Source organism: Xiphophorus hellerii, chromosome 21 (assembly GCF_003331165.1).
Source record: "Xiphophorus hellerii strain 12219 chromosome 21, Xiphophorus_hellerii-4.1, whole genome shotgun sequence".
NCBI classification, from domain to species: Eukaryota; Metazoa; Chordata; class Actinopteri; order Cyprinodontiformes; family Poeciliidae; genus Xiphophorus; species Xiphophorus hellerii.
The window spans coordinates 13722282-13737053 of record NC_045692.1 but is presented as its reverse complement, the minus strand read 5'-3'; the positions used below and the strand labels follow the sequence as shown (position 1 = coordinate 13737053).

At 38.5% G+C, this 14772-nt stretch overlaps 1 protein-coding gene across 8 annotated transcripts in view; it reads left to right on the top strand.

Annotated features, from left to right (window-relative positions):
- The window catches only part of atp8a2 (ATPase phospholipid transporting 8A2), a 63095-nt gene that overhangs the window by 20671 nt on the left and 27652 nt on the right, over positions 1–14772 (top strand). For 7 of the 8 annotated variants that reach the window (XM_032552241.1, XM_032552239.1, XM_032552238.1 and 4 more), the window contains 15 exons: positions 238–365; positions 680–791; positions 1044–1212; positions 1316–1443; positions 1956–2033; positions 2111–2199; positions 2455–2499; positions 2658–2733; positions 2833–3021; positions 3740–3789; positions 3870–3939; positions 4016–4100; positions 4885–5024; positions 6924–7062; positions 9166–9230. In XM_032552241.1, the coding sequence (XP_032408132.1) occupies positions 238–365; positions 680–791; positions 1044–1212; positions 1316–1443; positions 1956–2033; positions 2111–2199; positions 2455–2499; positions 2658–2733; positions 2833–3021; positions 3740–3789; positions 3870–3939; positions 4016–4100; positions 4885–5024; positions 6924–7062; positions 9166–9230 (1563 nt within the window). The remainder of the gene's footprint in view (positions 1–237; positions 366–679; positions 792–1043; positions 1213–1315; positions 1444–1955; positions 2034–2110; positions 2200–2454; positions 2500–2657; positions 2734–2832; positions 3022–3739; positions 3790–3869; positions 3940–4015; positions 4101–4884; positions 5025–6923; positions 7063–9165; positions 9231–14772) is intronic. The other variant, XM_032552240.1, reaches the window with a different exon arrangement.

The following is a 14772-nucleotide window of genomic DNA, read 5'->3' as shown; positions in this document are numbered from 1 at the left end:
TGTATGGATTTTTGAAATGAAAATTTATATGAACTCCTGTTTTGATTGTATAGTAAAAATATTTTCTACTAGCATTTACTTCTGTAAGTACACATTTAAAACAGACCAAGGAATGTGGAAAATGTTTATTTTTCCAGGAACTTTACATTGTCAACTTTTCCTCAAATTTCTTTGGACTCTTGTTCTGTTTTGCGTGTTTATAAATCTTCCACTTCTTTGATTTTTCTTTACATTCAGGGTCTTCCCCTGACAGCCGGTTTTCAGACCCTGGATGACTTGATGGCGTTGTCGGGTCATTTGGAGTGCGAAGGCCCCAACAGACACCTGTATGACTTCACCGGCACACTGCGCCTGGTGAACCAGAAGTGAGACATACACAACATTTAGCAAAAGTTGTATTGCCAAAAGCTATGGATGATTTTTTTTGTATTTTTTTTAAAAAAAAGAAAAAAAACTGGTTAAATAAATTTTTAAAAGACAGATGAATAAAATGTGCATGAAACTAGTTGTGCAACAATGGCTGTTCAGAGTTAGAAATTTGGATCCTTCAAGGGAACTGAAATTCTGAGAATCCAGACATCTGGCGTAAGAAAAGCAGAGCCATATAAGAAGCCAATGTTGATTCCTAAATGCTATAAATTTCCACTCATGGACGAAATCTCCATTTGCTTTACCTCAGTCCAGCTCCTCTGGGTCCAGACCAGGTGCTGCTGCGTGGAGCCCAGCTCAGGAACACACAGTGGGTTGTAGGAATCGTCGTCTACACTGGCCATGATTCTAAACTAATGCAGGTACCTCAAACCTCTGGGCTTTGAAAAGCCAAGAAACGTATTGTTTCTATATTGAACAGAAATTGATACAATAATTAAAGACTTTAACAAGGAGTTTTCATTTACTCTTATACCTAAAATTAACACATTTTTTTATAATCTCTTTAGTAGTAATTCGACATGACTAATTTATATAGTAAACAAAGAAGTTTAGCTGGATTTTTCTGCCTCAGAAATTACTCTATTACTCCTCTGGTTTCTTCACCTTTTCAGAACTCCACCAAGGCGCCGCTGAAGCGCTCGAACGTGGAGCGGGTGACCAACATGCAGATCCTGGTTCTGTTCGGCATCCTGCTGGTCATGGCGCTGATCAGCTCGGTGGGCGCCGCCATCTGGAATAGGGAACACACAGACGAGGCCTGCTGGTATCTGTCGCGGGCCGGTGAGATCACACGCATATTCGCCTTGAAAACTGTTAGGTCTAGTGCATGAAAAACCACAGAAATGCACATGCTTTGCTTTAAAGGTATTTTTTTCCCCTCCAGGTGACATCTCTCTTAACTTTGCATACAACCTGCTGACGTTCATCATCCTCTACAACAACCTGATCCCCATCAGCCTGCTAGTTACCCTGGAGGTGGTGAAGTTCACACAAGCCCTCTTCATCAACTGGGTATGAGTCATATTTTATTTTATAATCGATTAACTCTGCTAAAATCAAAATCTTCAATGTAATTTAGTGGGATTTTATTTGCTACACCAGGGGTCAAGTACATAAGCCATTTTGCTTTCAGGACAACCAAATAAAACTTTAGAGCTGCAAATGTCCCAAGACTTTTTGAAAAAAGACAACTCTTTAGAGAAGTATATACTTTAGGAAATCTCTTGTCATTTTTTAAAAAACCAGCATTTTACTTATATTTTTAGGATTTAAAATTAAGTGAAATAAACATAACTAGTACTTTGAGTGACATTCTTTGTGGAAATTCAGTGCTAGTATTGCAAGAATTTTTAAAAAAAATTATTAAAAACCTGCATTTGTTAATATTGCTGCAAAAAACATTAGTTAATTCTGTATCATTTTTAGCTAGTTTTAAAGAGCCATTGTGGAAAGTCCAAAGAGCCTCTTCGGAGCAGCAGGTTGCAGTCTCCTGTTATATTACTGCTATATTATTATCTTCTCAGGACGTTGAGATGTACTACTCGGAGACGGACACGCCGGCCATGGCGCGAACGTCCAATCTCAATGAAGAACTGGGCCAGGTCAGTTGCCCATCCTCAACAACTGGCTTCTGAACTAAGAGTGGCACAATACATTAAGCCATCTCTGTCTCTTCCAGGTGAAATACCTCTTTTCTGACAAGACGGGAACGCTCACGTGTAACATCATGCACTTTAAGAAGTGTACCATTGCAGGAATCACATATGGGTCAGTCATCCTTTATTTAAACACCTCTTTTACATCCCGAGTTTACTTGTAAAACGAGGATCCTGATAAGAGAATATGAGCTCAGAATGCTGCTAAACACACTTCTGCTGTTTCAGTCGCTACATTATGTAGCAGACTAACCCAATTAAGGCTGAGCTGATTGTACTTTTGCATGTTTAATCAAAGAAACTAATCAACTAATCACCTGTTTTTGACCTGATTCCCTACACGATTCAACATCGTTCATTACTGCAGCCACTTCCCTGATCTTGACTGTGATCGTTCAATGGAGGACTTCAGGTGAGTTACTTCCATTCAAGCTTCCGACTCCTGTTTTGCACCTCTAGTAATGATTAACTGTGTGCCTGCTTGCTTTAAATAGAACATTAAACAATGCCTTTTAATCTATGAATCCATTCATTTCTGTCTAATAACCGAAACATGTTTTTGACTCTCAGCAACCTGCCGTCCAACAGCCATAACTCCACAGAGTTTGACGACCCGAGTCTCATTCAAAACATTGAAAAGAATCATGTAGGTGTCCTAAATGTTTTTCTTTTGTTTTAGATTCAATCTAAATTAAAAGGTTGCAGTGAATGTTCTTATTGCTTCCAATCTTTTCCGTGTTTTTAGCCAACATCACCTCAGATCTGCGAGTTCCTGACCATGATGGCGGTGTGCCACACTGTCGTACCGGAGAGGGAGGATGACCAGATAATTTACCAGGCCTCATCGCCGGACGAAGGAGCGCTGGTCAAAGCTGCCAAAGGACTCGGCTTCGTCTTCACAGCCAGGACCCCTCATTCGGTCATCATCGATGCTGTAAGCTTGTGTGTTAAATCTGAGCTGGGATTTTGGTTAGAAATTCATAACTTTCTGTGTACAGGACATGGCAAGGTAATCTCATTGGATGAGGGAAAAACTAGACTTTTTGGACGACTTGCAAAATGTTGTTTGTGGCAGAAAACCAACACCGAATATTACCCTTCAACACGATATCCGATTTAGAGTTAGAAAATTAGATTAATTTTCAAAGCTAGCAAACTTTACTTGCAAATTTTATGGGATTAAACAGAAACAGACCTGAAATTTTAAATACTAAAGATGACTGCTTAGCAGGGATTTCACTTATTCTTGGTAATATATGTTATTTAGCTAAATCTTGACTAAAACAAATCTCATGTGAGTAAAGTAAAATATATTTATGCTGTTCCTCAATCACATGCAGTTTCTGGAAATTTTCCGGAGCCTTTTGCCCCATTGTATTGCTAATCCATAGTGTGAACCAAGGTAGTGTCAGTATTATTCAGTGGGAATGCTTTTTCAGGATGGACAGGAAATCTAGTAGGAACTGATAGATGGATGAAGTAAATAAAATGAACACTTTTTAGATATTTATTTAAAAAAAATGTTTATTCAGCTTTTGAAATGTCTAAATGATTTTACAAGTATGGACAGTTTCACCAAAAATCTAAAACGCAACTGTATTTTTTATTTCTCCCCTTTTTTGGTATAAGTTAACAAGCTTTTTGTGTTTCAGAGAGGAAAGGAAATGACCTATGAACTTCTGAACGTACTGGAGTTCTCCAGGTAATCCTCCCTGAAATGTCCTTGTACCCAAATAATCGTGTTGTGACCTTCCATTAAAACTACACCTACCTCTTCCACAGTAATCGCAAACGCATGTCCGTGGTGGTGAGGACGCCCACTGGGAAGCTGCGCCTTTACTGCAAAGGAGCTGTAAGTTCATCAGATTGTCGTTGTCATTCTGTCAGTAAGCTTGAATTTACGTTGAAATTTCAATTTGTTTTTTCAGGATAATGTCATCTTTGAACGACTAACCGAAGCATCTCAGTATAAAGATCTAACCGTCGCTCATCTGGAGCAGTTTGCTACTGAAGGTATTACTTACCCTCTGAAAAAACAGCAGATGTCTTCATATTTTCATTCAATGGAGAAAATAAACTGCAGTACTATCAGCTAACATATTAAACTCAGAGCTCCTACAGGACTCTATTCTTGTTTAACCTTTCTAGTAATGATTTACCAGAGATCTGTACAATTTCACTTTTTTTCATTCTTGCATCAGCTCTAATTCAAGAAATCTTTTACTGTATTGCAACATTTTAAAACACAATTTGTAGAATTGAGAATATTTTAGCAATTGCTTATTTCACCTCCCTTTTAAATATGGAGTCATGACAATGGTATTGGCACAAGTGTTTTTTCTGGATTAGATGTGATTTCTTCTAAATCTGGTGTAAAAACAATCTCAGAGACTTTAAGCTGACTTTCAGGAAGAGTTCCATCTGTAATCTTTTTTAATGGCAAACGGACAAGGTGAAGTGAAAGGTTACTGATGAAATCTTTCAATATTTTTAAGATGTACCTTTCTGCAAGCAGTTGTCAAAGTAATCCTTTGGAAAACAAGAGCATTACATGTCCCTGCTGTAAATTTCAGTGATTGCACAAATTCAGGAATGCAGCTTTTGAACCAATTATTCACTCCAAATTTTCCCCCTCATCTCATAAATCAGATTTGAACTTAGTTTCCCTTTTGTGTTTTTGTGCTTTTGAATGCACAAAAACACACCAAGTGTATTATCAAATTCACCTGAAAACATCAGCAGTTTTATCTACCCTTAGTGTATTTTTCATCAGCCTCTCCTTGTTTTGTTCCTTCAGGTCTGAGGACGCTCTGCTTTGCCTATGTGGACCTGGAGGAAGGCGCCTATGAGGAGTGGTTGAAAGAATACAATCGTGTCAGCACTGAACTTAAAGACCGCACTCAGAAACTAGAGGAGTGTTACGAACTACTGGAAAAGGTATTAATAAGTTTAATCTATTATGCTTGAATGTTGTTGATCTCCCACTAGCGTTCTGCAAATCTTGTATTATAACTGCTTAAGCATTATATTGGCTACATCTGTGCTTGTTGCAACATGTTTTGAATAGCTTCAGTAATGTGCTAACTCCTTTTTACACAACTTGCTTATAACAATAGTCTGTTCCAGCATCCTGTCTGTTTTTTGTTTTGTTTTTCTTATTTTTACGCAAAAATTAACCCTCAGTGGGCTGAGAAAATCAGCTTTGCTGTCTATTTGGGAGATAGCAGATTTACACGCAGCAAAGGTTCCGGCTCAGGACTTTTTGTATGTTTGTAAAAAAAAAAAAAAAAAAGGAAAGTAATTGCGTTAATTTTTAGCATGTGAAAATTTACGTTGTTAACTTTAAAAATTAATGAGTCAAAGTCTCACCCCTAGTTTTATCAGGTTTTCTTCCTGGATTGTTGTACGTTTTAGCTTCATTCATATTTGCATCAGCTCTTACCAGCTTCACTGTCCCTGCTGATGCAAAGAATACCCACGGCATGACTCTGCCACAACTGTATCTTACTGTACCCATGTATTCACGTTTAATGTGACTATTTGTCTTCCGCCATCCATCTTGTTTTGCTTGTCTGCAAATGCTTTTCTTCTTTCAAAAAGTCCATATTTCTTGATTGCACAGCTGTATTTAGGGGCATCAGAGTAGAGCTCAAACAATGTATGAATTTCTTCCTTTTCACAACTACAGAATTTTTTTTATTGTTGGTCTATCACAGAGTTTGCCCAATTCAAGTTCTCAAAAGCCATCATCCTGTAAGTTCTGGATGAATCTCCTCTCCAACATGCCTGAAGAAAATGGTTAAATTCCCTCATCAACCTGTAATTCAGCTCTGCAGAGGCATGCTAACAAGCTATTATTTTGATTCAGGTACGATGGAGGAGGGATGCATCTAAACGTTTCAGGTTAATAATGGCTCTCGAGTTAGAGTTGACCACCCCAGGTCTACTAAAAATACATTAGTTTGTGATTATACCAATCCAAAAATGTAAAAAGGACTCCAATTTGGCATTGAATGTGTAGATTTTATTTTAATATTTGGGGGAAAACACAGAAAGCTTTTAAGAACTTTGTGTTGAAATGTTTTCACCTTCAGTAAGACATGACGTATAAAGCCAAAGCATTTATGGACTGTGGAGTTTGGTTGCCAGCAGGTGGCAGAGTGGATCTACTGATTTGTTACACCTTTAATGTAATGCACAGATTAACAATTTTTAAAGTGTTTCGATTTCTTCATCATGTATGTTTTGCTTTCTGATGCAGCAGTGCGTTTCATGTCTGATAGACTACACTATCTGGTTAAAAACCAAACAGGAAATTCACCAGAGAGCTGAACTAATAGGTTTAAAAGCCAACTGATTTGGCAGAAAAGGCTGAGGTGAGAAAAGTATGTGAGGAGAAAAAAAAAGAGGAAGCAGGAGGAGGAGGAAACCTCTGACTTGGAGACCACAAGGGCAATTACCTGCACTGGCGTGCCAAAAGCCCCATAAAACCGGAGTCAACAACACAGTCGTGTTAAGTTGTGTGTCTGTGTGGGTGTCTAATGAGGGCACACAAGCATTTAAACATTGAACAAATTTAAGCTAGCATGGGAAAGGGTAATGAGTTACCTCTTGGCTAGATGGTTTCTCGACTCAAAGTTGAACTGTCTGGCATCGCTCTCATCCTCAAATTAGTCATGTGTGGTGTTGTCAGAATTGTTCACATTTACAGGGACCTGATGTCTTTCTGAAATCAGTCCTAATATAATTTCTTAAAACCTCGTTAACTTTTTTTTTTTATGCCATTACGGGTTCATTTCCTAGAATTACCTCTGGCTCTGTCCGTTTTGCCAACAGAACTTAATGCTGCTTGGAGCCACAGCCATAGAGGATCGTCTCCAGGCTGGCGTCCCAGACACGATCGCCACGTTGATGAGGGCCGGGATCAAGATCTGGGTGCTCACAGGAGACAAGCAAGAGACGGCCATTAATATAGGTGAGAGAAAACAATTAAATAAAGACACAATGCAAAAAAACTAAAGTCATTCCAAGAAGCCAGACTTTTTAAAATCTCGTAGCTCTGTTTTTTTTAATTATTTTTTTTATTATCTTTTTTGCTGATTTCCTTTTTAGTGCTTGTGTCTGACCTCATATTGAGTGCATGCTAAAGAAATGTTATGAATGGACAAGTGGAGACCAGAAAGACTTATCAAGGGTGGGAAAAAATATCTGAAAGTTAGTTACATTAGTTTCTGTAGTGAATTTAGGAACATTTTCCTTTTCCTTGAAGGTCAGAATTTGTTGGCTTAAACAAAATAAACATTTATCTTAAAATATTCAAATAGTGGACTGAATATGATTAGAAAAGTGACAAGTTACTTTTAAAAACCTTAAAAAGACCTAAATCAATATTGCTCTAAACCGGTTTCTAATACTTTGGGAAGGTCTGGCAGACTTGGAGCAAAATAAAACCTCTAATTTATGACTTTGGCTTTGTGATTGTAGCTTTATGAAAATTTTTTCTTACAAAAACAAGTGTTCAGTTTATAAGTGCGATTCCTTAATTTCACTTTATTGTGCTGCTCTGTTAAGTTAAAACGATCTCTCTTGCACAAATGCTTTGCTTTAGTGCTTTGGTGCTCCAATTTAGAGCCTCTATATTCTCCTCCTGATTAAGTCCTGCACTTTAAAGGTGCGTCCTCTTTGTACTCAAAAGACTTCCCTGATAAAAATTAAACGCATATTCCGATTAAGAAAGTCTGAGCTTATCAAACAGTTTTGAGTTTAGGATCCAATATGGCGTCCATGCATATCAAGTGCATCAAAAGTTGCCCAAATCTGTTCTGATGATTCATATTAACAGAGTAAACATAGCATTGTGCATATTGTACACCTTCAGTTTTGTGGACATGATTCTTTTTGATACAGAAATGTCATCCGCTTATATGAAGTAAAGTCAGCAGCCAAACAAATGGCAACTCTCAAATGTTTTTATTTTTATTTTACAGCGCACTCATCTCAGGTCATCATTTCCACCTCTGACTCCTGAGACAAATCAAATGCAGCACAACTTCCTCTTTAGAGATGACCCCTACACTCTAGGATAGGATTTCTCTGCTAGCATATTTTTCTTTGCTTTTTTTTTTTTGGAACAAAGTAGCAACTCTGCCTAGTAAAATATTGTGACCATTGTTCTCATAGAATTTGCTCCAGAGAGATTTGTAAGCAAGTTTCAAAGTAAGGAGCAGAAGATATTTCTGCTGGAGGCATTCAATTTGACTTCAGAAACACATGCTTGGGAGGATCATAGCATAGCTGTTTTTCTTGATTTAAAGAAAAAAAAATCCCCCTTAGTTTAAGGTGTGACAAACTCCAACAAACTAACTACAGTTTGTAGGAATCTTAAGTGGTATGTATTCTGTATGTGAGCATTTATGCAACCCCTTAGGTCTTTAACGACAAATTATTGGAAAACGGTATATTTGTGCTCCAGCTGAATGTAGTTTCTTGGTTATCGTAGGAGTCACAGAGCAAACTGGTGGCAATTGTCCACTAATACAAGGACCTGAAAACAAAATATGAGTGGATGCTTTTCCTCTACTAATTGAAACCTGAAACCAATTTAACCACCAATTCATTGACAAATGTTTATAAAATTGATTGATTGATGTATGAGTTGTGAGTTCCTAAGTAGACCACGAGATTAAAAATCAAACCAGACTTAAGAAAAGGAAACAAAAACAATCTATATGTAAAAATTAACCCCTGCATGAGATGCAAACGTCTAACACTTTCAGGTTGTGTTTTCTGATTGTTTAGTATTTAGTATGCCACATTCACTGATCAGAAAAAAGGTTTGATTTTTGATTTTGAAGTTGGAAGTCAGCAATGGGGGCAACCTCTGATTTTTCTGTGCATCTCGACAAAAAATTCTACAATTTCAAGATGGTATTCTTTCTTTTTACCGTGACATCAGATTATTACGCTGTCATTTGGTCAGAGGTTGAGCAGGTTTGAGTGACAGTCTTTTTTGTATTTGAGTAAACCCAATCTCTCTCCCATCCTCCACTCTCTCCCCTCTGGTGTATTGTTTTCTCAGGTTACTCCTGTCGCCTGGTGACACACGGCATGTCCCTCATCATTGTCAACGAGGACTCTCTTGATGTGAGTAAACCTTCCTCCTTTTTCCTCCTCCTCTTCTTCCTGGCAGCCTCCTGCGCCTGCATCATTTTGTTCAGCACTGGGGGATTTTTATTTTTTTTTTTCATGCTCCCAGGGGAGGAAGTTATGCGGTGGGGTGTTTTAACAAGGTTACCGTGAGAACTGGGGTGTGGTCTCTAGTCAGATTGGTGGGTGGGGCTCTGTACGTTTCCAGGTGGAAGCAATTAAAGTCTCTAATGTCCCCTTTAGTGAAATGGATGATGATCACTAAAATATCACACTTTTTGTCCAATCACTGTGTGAACATTGTTTACTTTTTTAGAGTTACCATTCAAGTATAAGAGCTTTTCTTGTTAAGATTGAATCTTCCTTCTTAACTTAATCTATGTTTTTCTTGCATTCATGTTTCATGTGTTAAGAATCTCACTTGTTGGCCTTTTGTTTAATAAGATGTTGGCTGCAGAAAAGTACAGCTCCAGTGCTTTTAAGAATATAAACACAACTTACTTTTTATCTTTAAGCTGATATACTTGAGCTGACTCGTTCTACAGGCCTGTCATCCTATCCACATTGGGAGCAAACGAGTCAATGCTTGAGGAGCTTTTACTATTGGATCTATTAAGGAACAAACTGCTGAACAGACTCGCTAAAATCATTATTTGCCTAAATGGTTACAACAATAAATAGTCCATAAACAGCTCTGTTGAAAACAAGCTGCTCATTTCCAGAGTGGTTGTTGGACATTCCAGTTTATCTAGTGCTCTCTAATTTAATCATGTAATAAAGTAAAAGTAGTGTAAAGCAGTGGTTCCCAAAGTGTGGTTCAAGTGTTTAGGGCTGTAATATGTAAAACTGACTTGTTTTGAACTCTACTTCATGTTGTAAAGTTGTTCCCTCATCAAAAAACATACCTGGAGTGTTGTCTCGATTCTTTCATGCATGTTTAAAACATTCTTGAATGTCCCGTTGCTCTCAGAAAGCACCGCCTATTTCCAGTTGTTCCAGTTGTTTCCAGCAGTTGTAAACGGTATAATGCACAACACCATCACCACCATTTGTTGTGGTAATGTTTTAAAGGTGGAGTATGAGAAAGAGTAGGAGCTTCTTAAAGAGACAGAGGCCCAATTTCATTTCTTTTAAGTTATATTTATTTAAAGCCATTTTATAACAACTAAATTGCACCATGTACCTGGAAAATATGCAATACTGCCCCCTTTCAAAAAAATTACATATAATAACAAATTGTTTTGGTAAAGGGGTTAAAAAATAGGCTAAAATAAATCAAGGCAATATATTGGCTATGGTGGCTGCTCTTAATGCTGTTTAATTGAGAGTAAACGTGCTTATATAGTGGGTCATGAGTATTTTCCATTATTATCTTAACAGTTTGGTAAATTGTGCTTTTTTATTTTTGGCTGAAGTAAAAGTCTATTTAGTCCAATAGAATCTATCTGATCATTTGAAGTGGACATGAGAGCAGAAAGTCTCTGAAAGTCAAAGTACAATGATTGGGTCTTTTTGCTTTTAAAAATATAATATGCTTTTGTAAATTTCCTGTTGTGGACATTGTGGTGTTGTTTGGTCAAATAAAATGAGGTTGTAGCTTTTTTTTCTGTACTAAAGCATTATTATGTGCATGGATATCAGTTTGTGGGTCCAAAGTGTATCATAAAGCTATAAACAGTGGAGGTCTATGTTTGGTTTGTAATTTTCTTGCTTCAGTGCCTCGGTTAGTCGGCGTCCTGGACTGTTAGCTCGTATAATAATTGCATTACTGCGGCGCATGGTCAGCGTGAGCCCTTTATATGGTTAACAGGGGACTTAATTTGAGAGCGATGTAAAATGACTTTAATTTGTTCATGATTACACATTTAACTGCACACTGGTACTCACCATCACTTTAAAATGTTTGCATTGTGACAGATAATGGAGCACTTGTGAGATTTCTCACTTTATCAAAATGATGCTCCAAGCAAAACCCTGAGGTTTCCAGACATTGTGAATCCAGATGGCATGCAGGACCTCTTAAAAGCTGAGTAAATTGAGTTGGACAGGGTGCATATTTTAGGTTTAGAGCAAATATGGTGCTTTAGACCTATCCTTTATGCTAAACAGGTGACAGCTAGCACAGTTAATGCTCTAATCTGATCAATCAAATTATTGGTTGTTTTTGGGGTTTTTTTCTTTTTTCTAGAGGTCTGCTATGTGTGATTAGTTTGACGTTTGCTGTCTGGTTAATAGTTGATGTGAAGGGGGTCAAATTCACTCAAATAGATGGTGGATTGCAAATATTTTGTTTCCTGTTCTTTATTTTTGCCACTTTCAACAGAGATTACTGGCTCGACTGCTCATGAGAAAAGGTCTAAGTATATTTTGCGCGTACATGTGCACAGGGAAAACACTCTAATCTTTCGCGAAGAAAAATGTTTTCATACATAAGAAGAAAAATCCTGAATGCCTGAGTGACTTTATATGAAGCAGGATAAATGGTGCTGTCTGCAGATGAGGCAGCATAAACAGAGGTCTGTGGGAAGTTTCATTGAACTGAGAAGGTGAGGCGTTTATGTTTTTTTCTTGGATGTATTTTACCCAGAGTAGCAGGAAATTTGAGATGAACAGTCGGATGAGATTCAGAAAACCTCAATGAAGTGCTTTGAATGGACTTTGCAATAATCTTTTATGTTTTGACTTGAGGAAGCTGGAAAGATTTCTTAGAAATTGTAGCTTTAAACTGCAGCAGAAGAAACATGCATATGGTGTTAATCCCTCCAGTCTATCAGGATGACTTCAGAGAGCTCTTGATGTGCGTGATGCAGATGAAAGCCATGCCATCCTCAGCTTAACACTTGTCTGCCGTTCACTTAAAATAACTCACACGAGGTCCGCTTTCTGTACGCATGTGGACCTGTTTGAAGGCCTAACCTGCACATGAGTGAAAACAGAAGCTGCTTATCAAAATCTCTCGAGGTTGACCTTTTGATCCCATTTGTATCAGGCACTGTAGCTTCACTGGTAATGTTTTGGACTTGTGTGTGTCAGTGTCTTTTTTTTAAAGATAAAGGAAAAAGCACGTCTGAAACCCACTGTTCTTATTTTTCTTTTGTGGATAGATTTTACCTTCATGATTAAATTGGACTTCACAGATTTATCTGTATCTTCAGTAGGCTATGTTAAAGTAAGCTAAAGTGAAAATTAGTCAGAAGAAGGAAATATTCTCCTGTCGATTGGGCAAATCATTATTGCAAACAAACAAAGCAAGAGATTTGCTAATATATCTCGGGATTAAGATTTATGTCCACCTCTAGATTATTGCGAAATGTATCGATGGAAAAACACATTTTTATGCATGGCATCCAAAACATTATTATAGCCGACATTATTCAGTGTGCTGTCTGGTGTGTGATCCTCTTCCTGCATGTCCTCCTCACGCCGCTACCTCCACATCTGTCAGCATGCTCTTTATGCTCAGGAAGCGACCACACACCCTGGCTGCTTTGTGGCAGGAAAAGGTAGACTTAAGAGCAGAAAACAGGAACAGTATATGTGTGTTTATCCTTTTTGGAGACACAGGAGTGGGTTTGTGAATAAAGCTGTGGGGACTGTTTATTTGGCTCCATCCATGAGCTGGACATTCTGGGCAAAGGTAGAGTGTGGGGTTTTTTACCAGCCCATTTTACGGCGATGAATGAGCGGTAACACGATCTCCTTTTGGTGCTCCTCCTCACCAAAACAAACCCTGAGACCAATGCCTCCTGGGTAAATGGTTTGCGAGCACTCGCCGTGACATGCGCCACCTGTCACCTTCAGATCAACCGCCACACACAGACCTGCACAAATCTTCGCCCTGCTCCTCTTGAAGTTGTTTAAAACTTAAAATCTCAGAAGCACACCCATCTCTGCTTAACTTCACCCACTGTTTACCCAAGACCAAGTGGCACTGGGTCCTCCTGATCAGCATGATAAACGTGTAGAACAAACGTCCCATCAAACTTTCCCACAATCGCCAGGCGCTCGTCATGCTGCCCGCAGTACAACCCTTAAACAAACACCCCCTTTCTTCTGCCCATTCATCTTCTTTATGTACACACACACACACACAGCTTTGCAGTGTGTGCTCCAGCTTGTAACTGCTGCTGTTCTCACAGCTGAAGTCCTCCTGTGTGACCCCGGCTGCAGAGGATGTGGGTTGTTTGCACAGATGCATCGTCTGATAATTAAACGGTATATTGCATCTCATTGGTGACAGAATCTGCACTGCTAAAATGAGCGTGTCCTTACCCGCCTTTTTTCCCCCCCACTCGGCAGTTTTTTTCAAGGCTTGTCTGGTCACCAGTCCATGTCTGTCTTTCCACATGTCTCTGTACCAGCTCACAGATAAATGGCCTTGCAAAAGTTTCCAAACCCTTTGAACCTTTGCACACTTTGTCCTGTTACAGGCACAAGCTTCAATGTATTTTATGATTTATCTTTTGTGTGTGTGTGTATATGTGTGTGTGACACTCAAGTGTCACACACTTGGAAGAAAAATGGAAGAAAAGTGGAAGAAAAATTTTGCACATTAGTTTTCCACATTATTTTTATAGTCACAAATCTAAAACGTAATGGTGTGGATTTCTTTCCACCCCCCTTTTAGACTGATACCTATAAATAGAATCCATTGTAGCTTTCAGAAGTCTTGAGTCTTCTGTGAAGTAGAACATTAGCAAACATCAGAAAGACTAAGTTATAAAGTTGTTGACAGGTCTTTATCATGTACTCTGCAAATTGACCTGCAAACAGAAAACATTATGTTGAATGAAATCCTGTTTAAAGTTTGCCTGATCAGCATCTTTGAGCTCTTCAGAGGCCTGGTAGTGAGCCATTGATTTGATTCATGTGTGCTGAAGCATGGATGCATCTTAAAATTGCAGGATGGTAGCTCTTGAGGACTGGACTTGGGCAACCCTGCCTTAGGAGGTGAGAAAGTTGCAGGTCCGACTAGTGTGAGTCCTTACCTCAAATACTTTTCTGGAATGAACTAGTGCAACAGCAGTGAGACTTCTCATTTCATAAATGCACTTCTGGAAGAAAATTCCCATGAACCCACTCCTAATTCTTGCAGATAGCTATAACTCTTCCAGGAAGGCTATCTGCAAAGTGTAGATAGACCGGTATCATTTTAAACCCTGTGGATTAAAAATGGAAGGTTGCTTCAGAAATGAACATTTAAATGTTGTGTAGAGTTGTACCTTTTACGTGGTTTGAAAATAAGCAATAAATCTTGTTAATTAAATATGTTTGGGTTGGTTGTTTTAATTTTATTGTCCCTTTGTTTTAAAACGAAGTAACAGTGTGACCTGGGACGCCTCAGCTTGCCTCCATACACCACCCAGCTTCTGACCCAGATATAAACCTGAAAAAATGTCCATGCCGTCTGGCCTGTGAATGCTGTCTGCTAGTTGTGCCTCAGTGTTTGTGTCTGTGGTCCTGAGACTCTCCGCTTGCGTCCAGACCAGATGCATATGAAACATAAACATTTAGTTTGGAAGCTGAAATGTCTACTAAT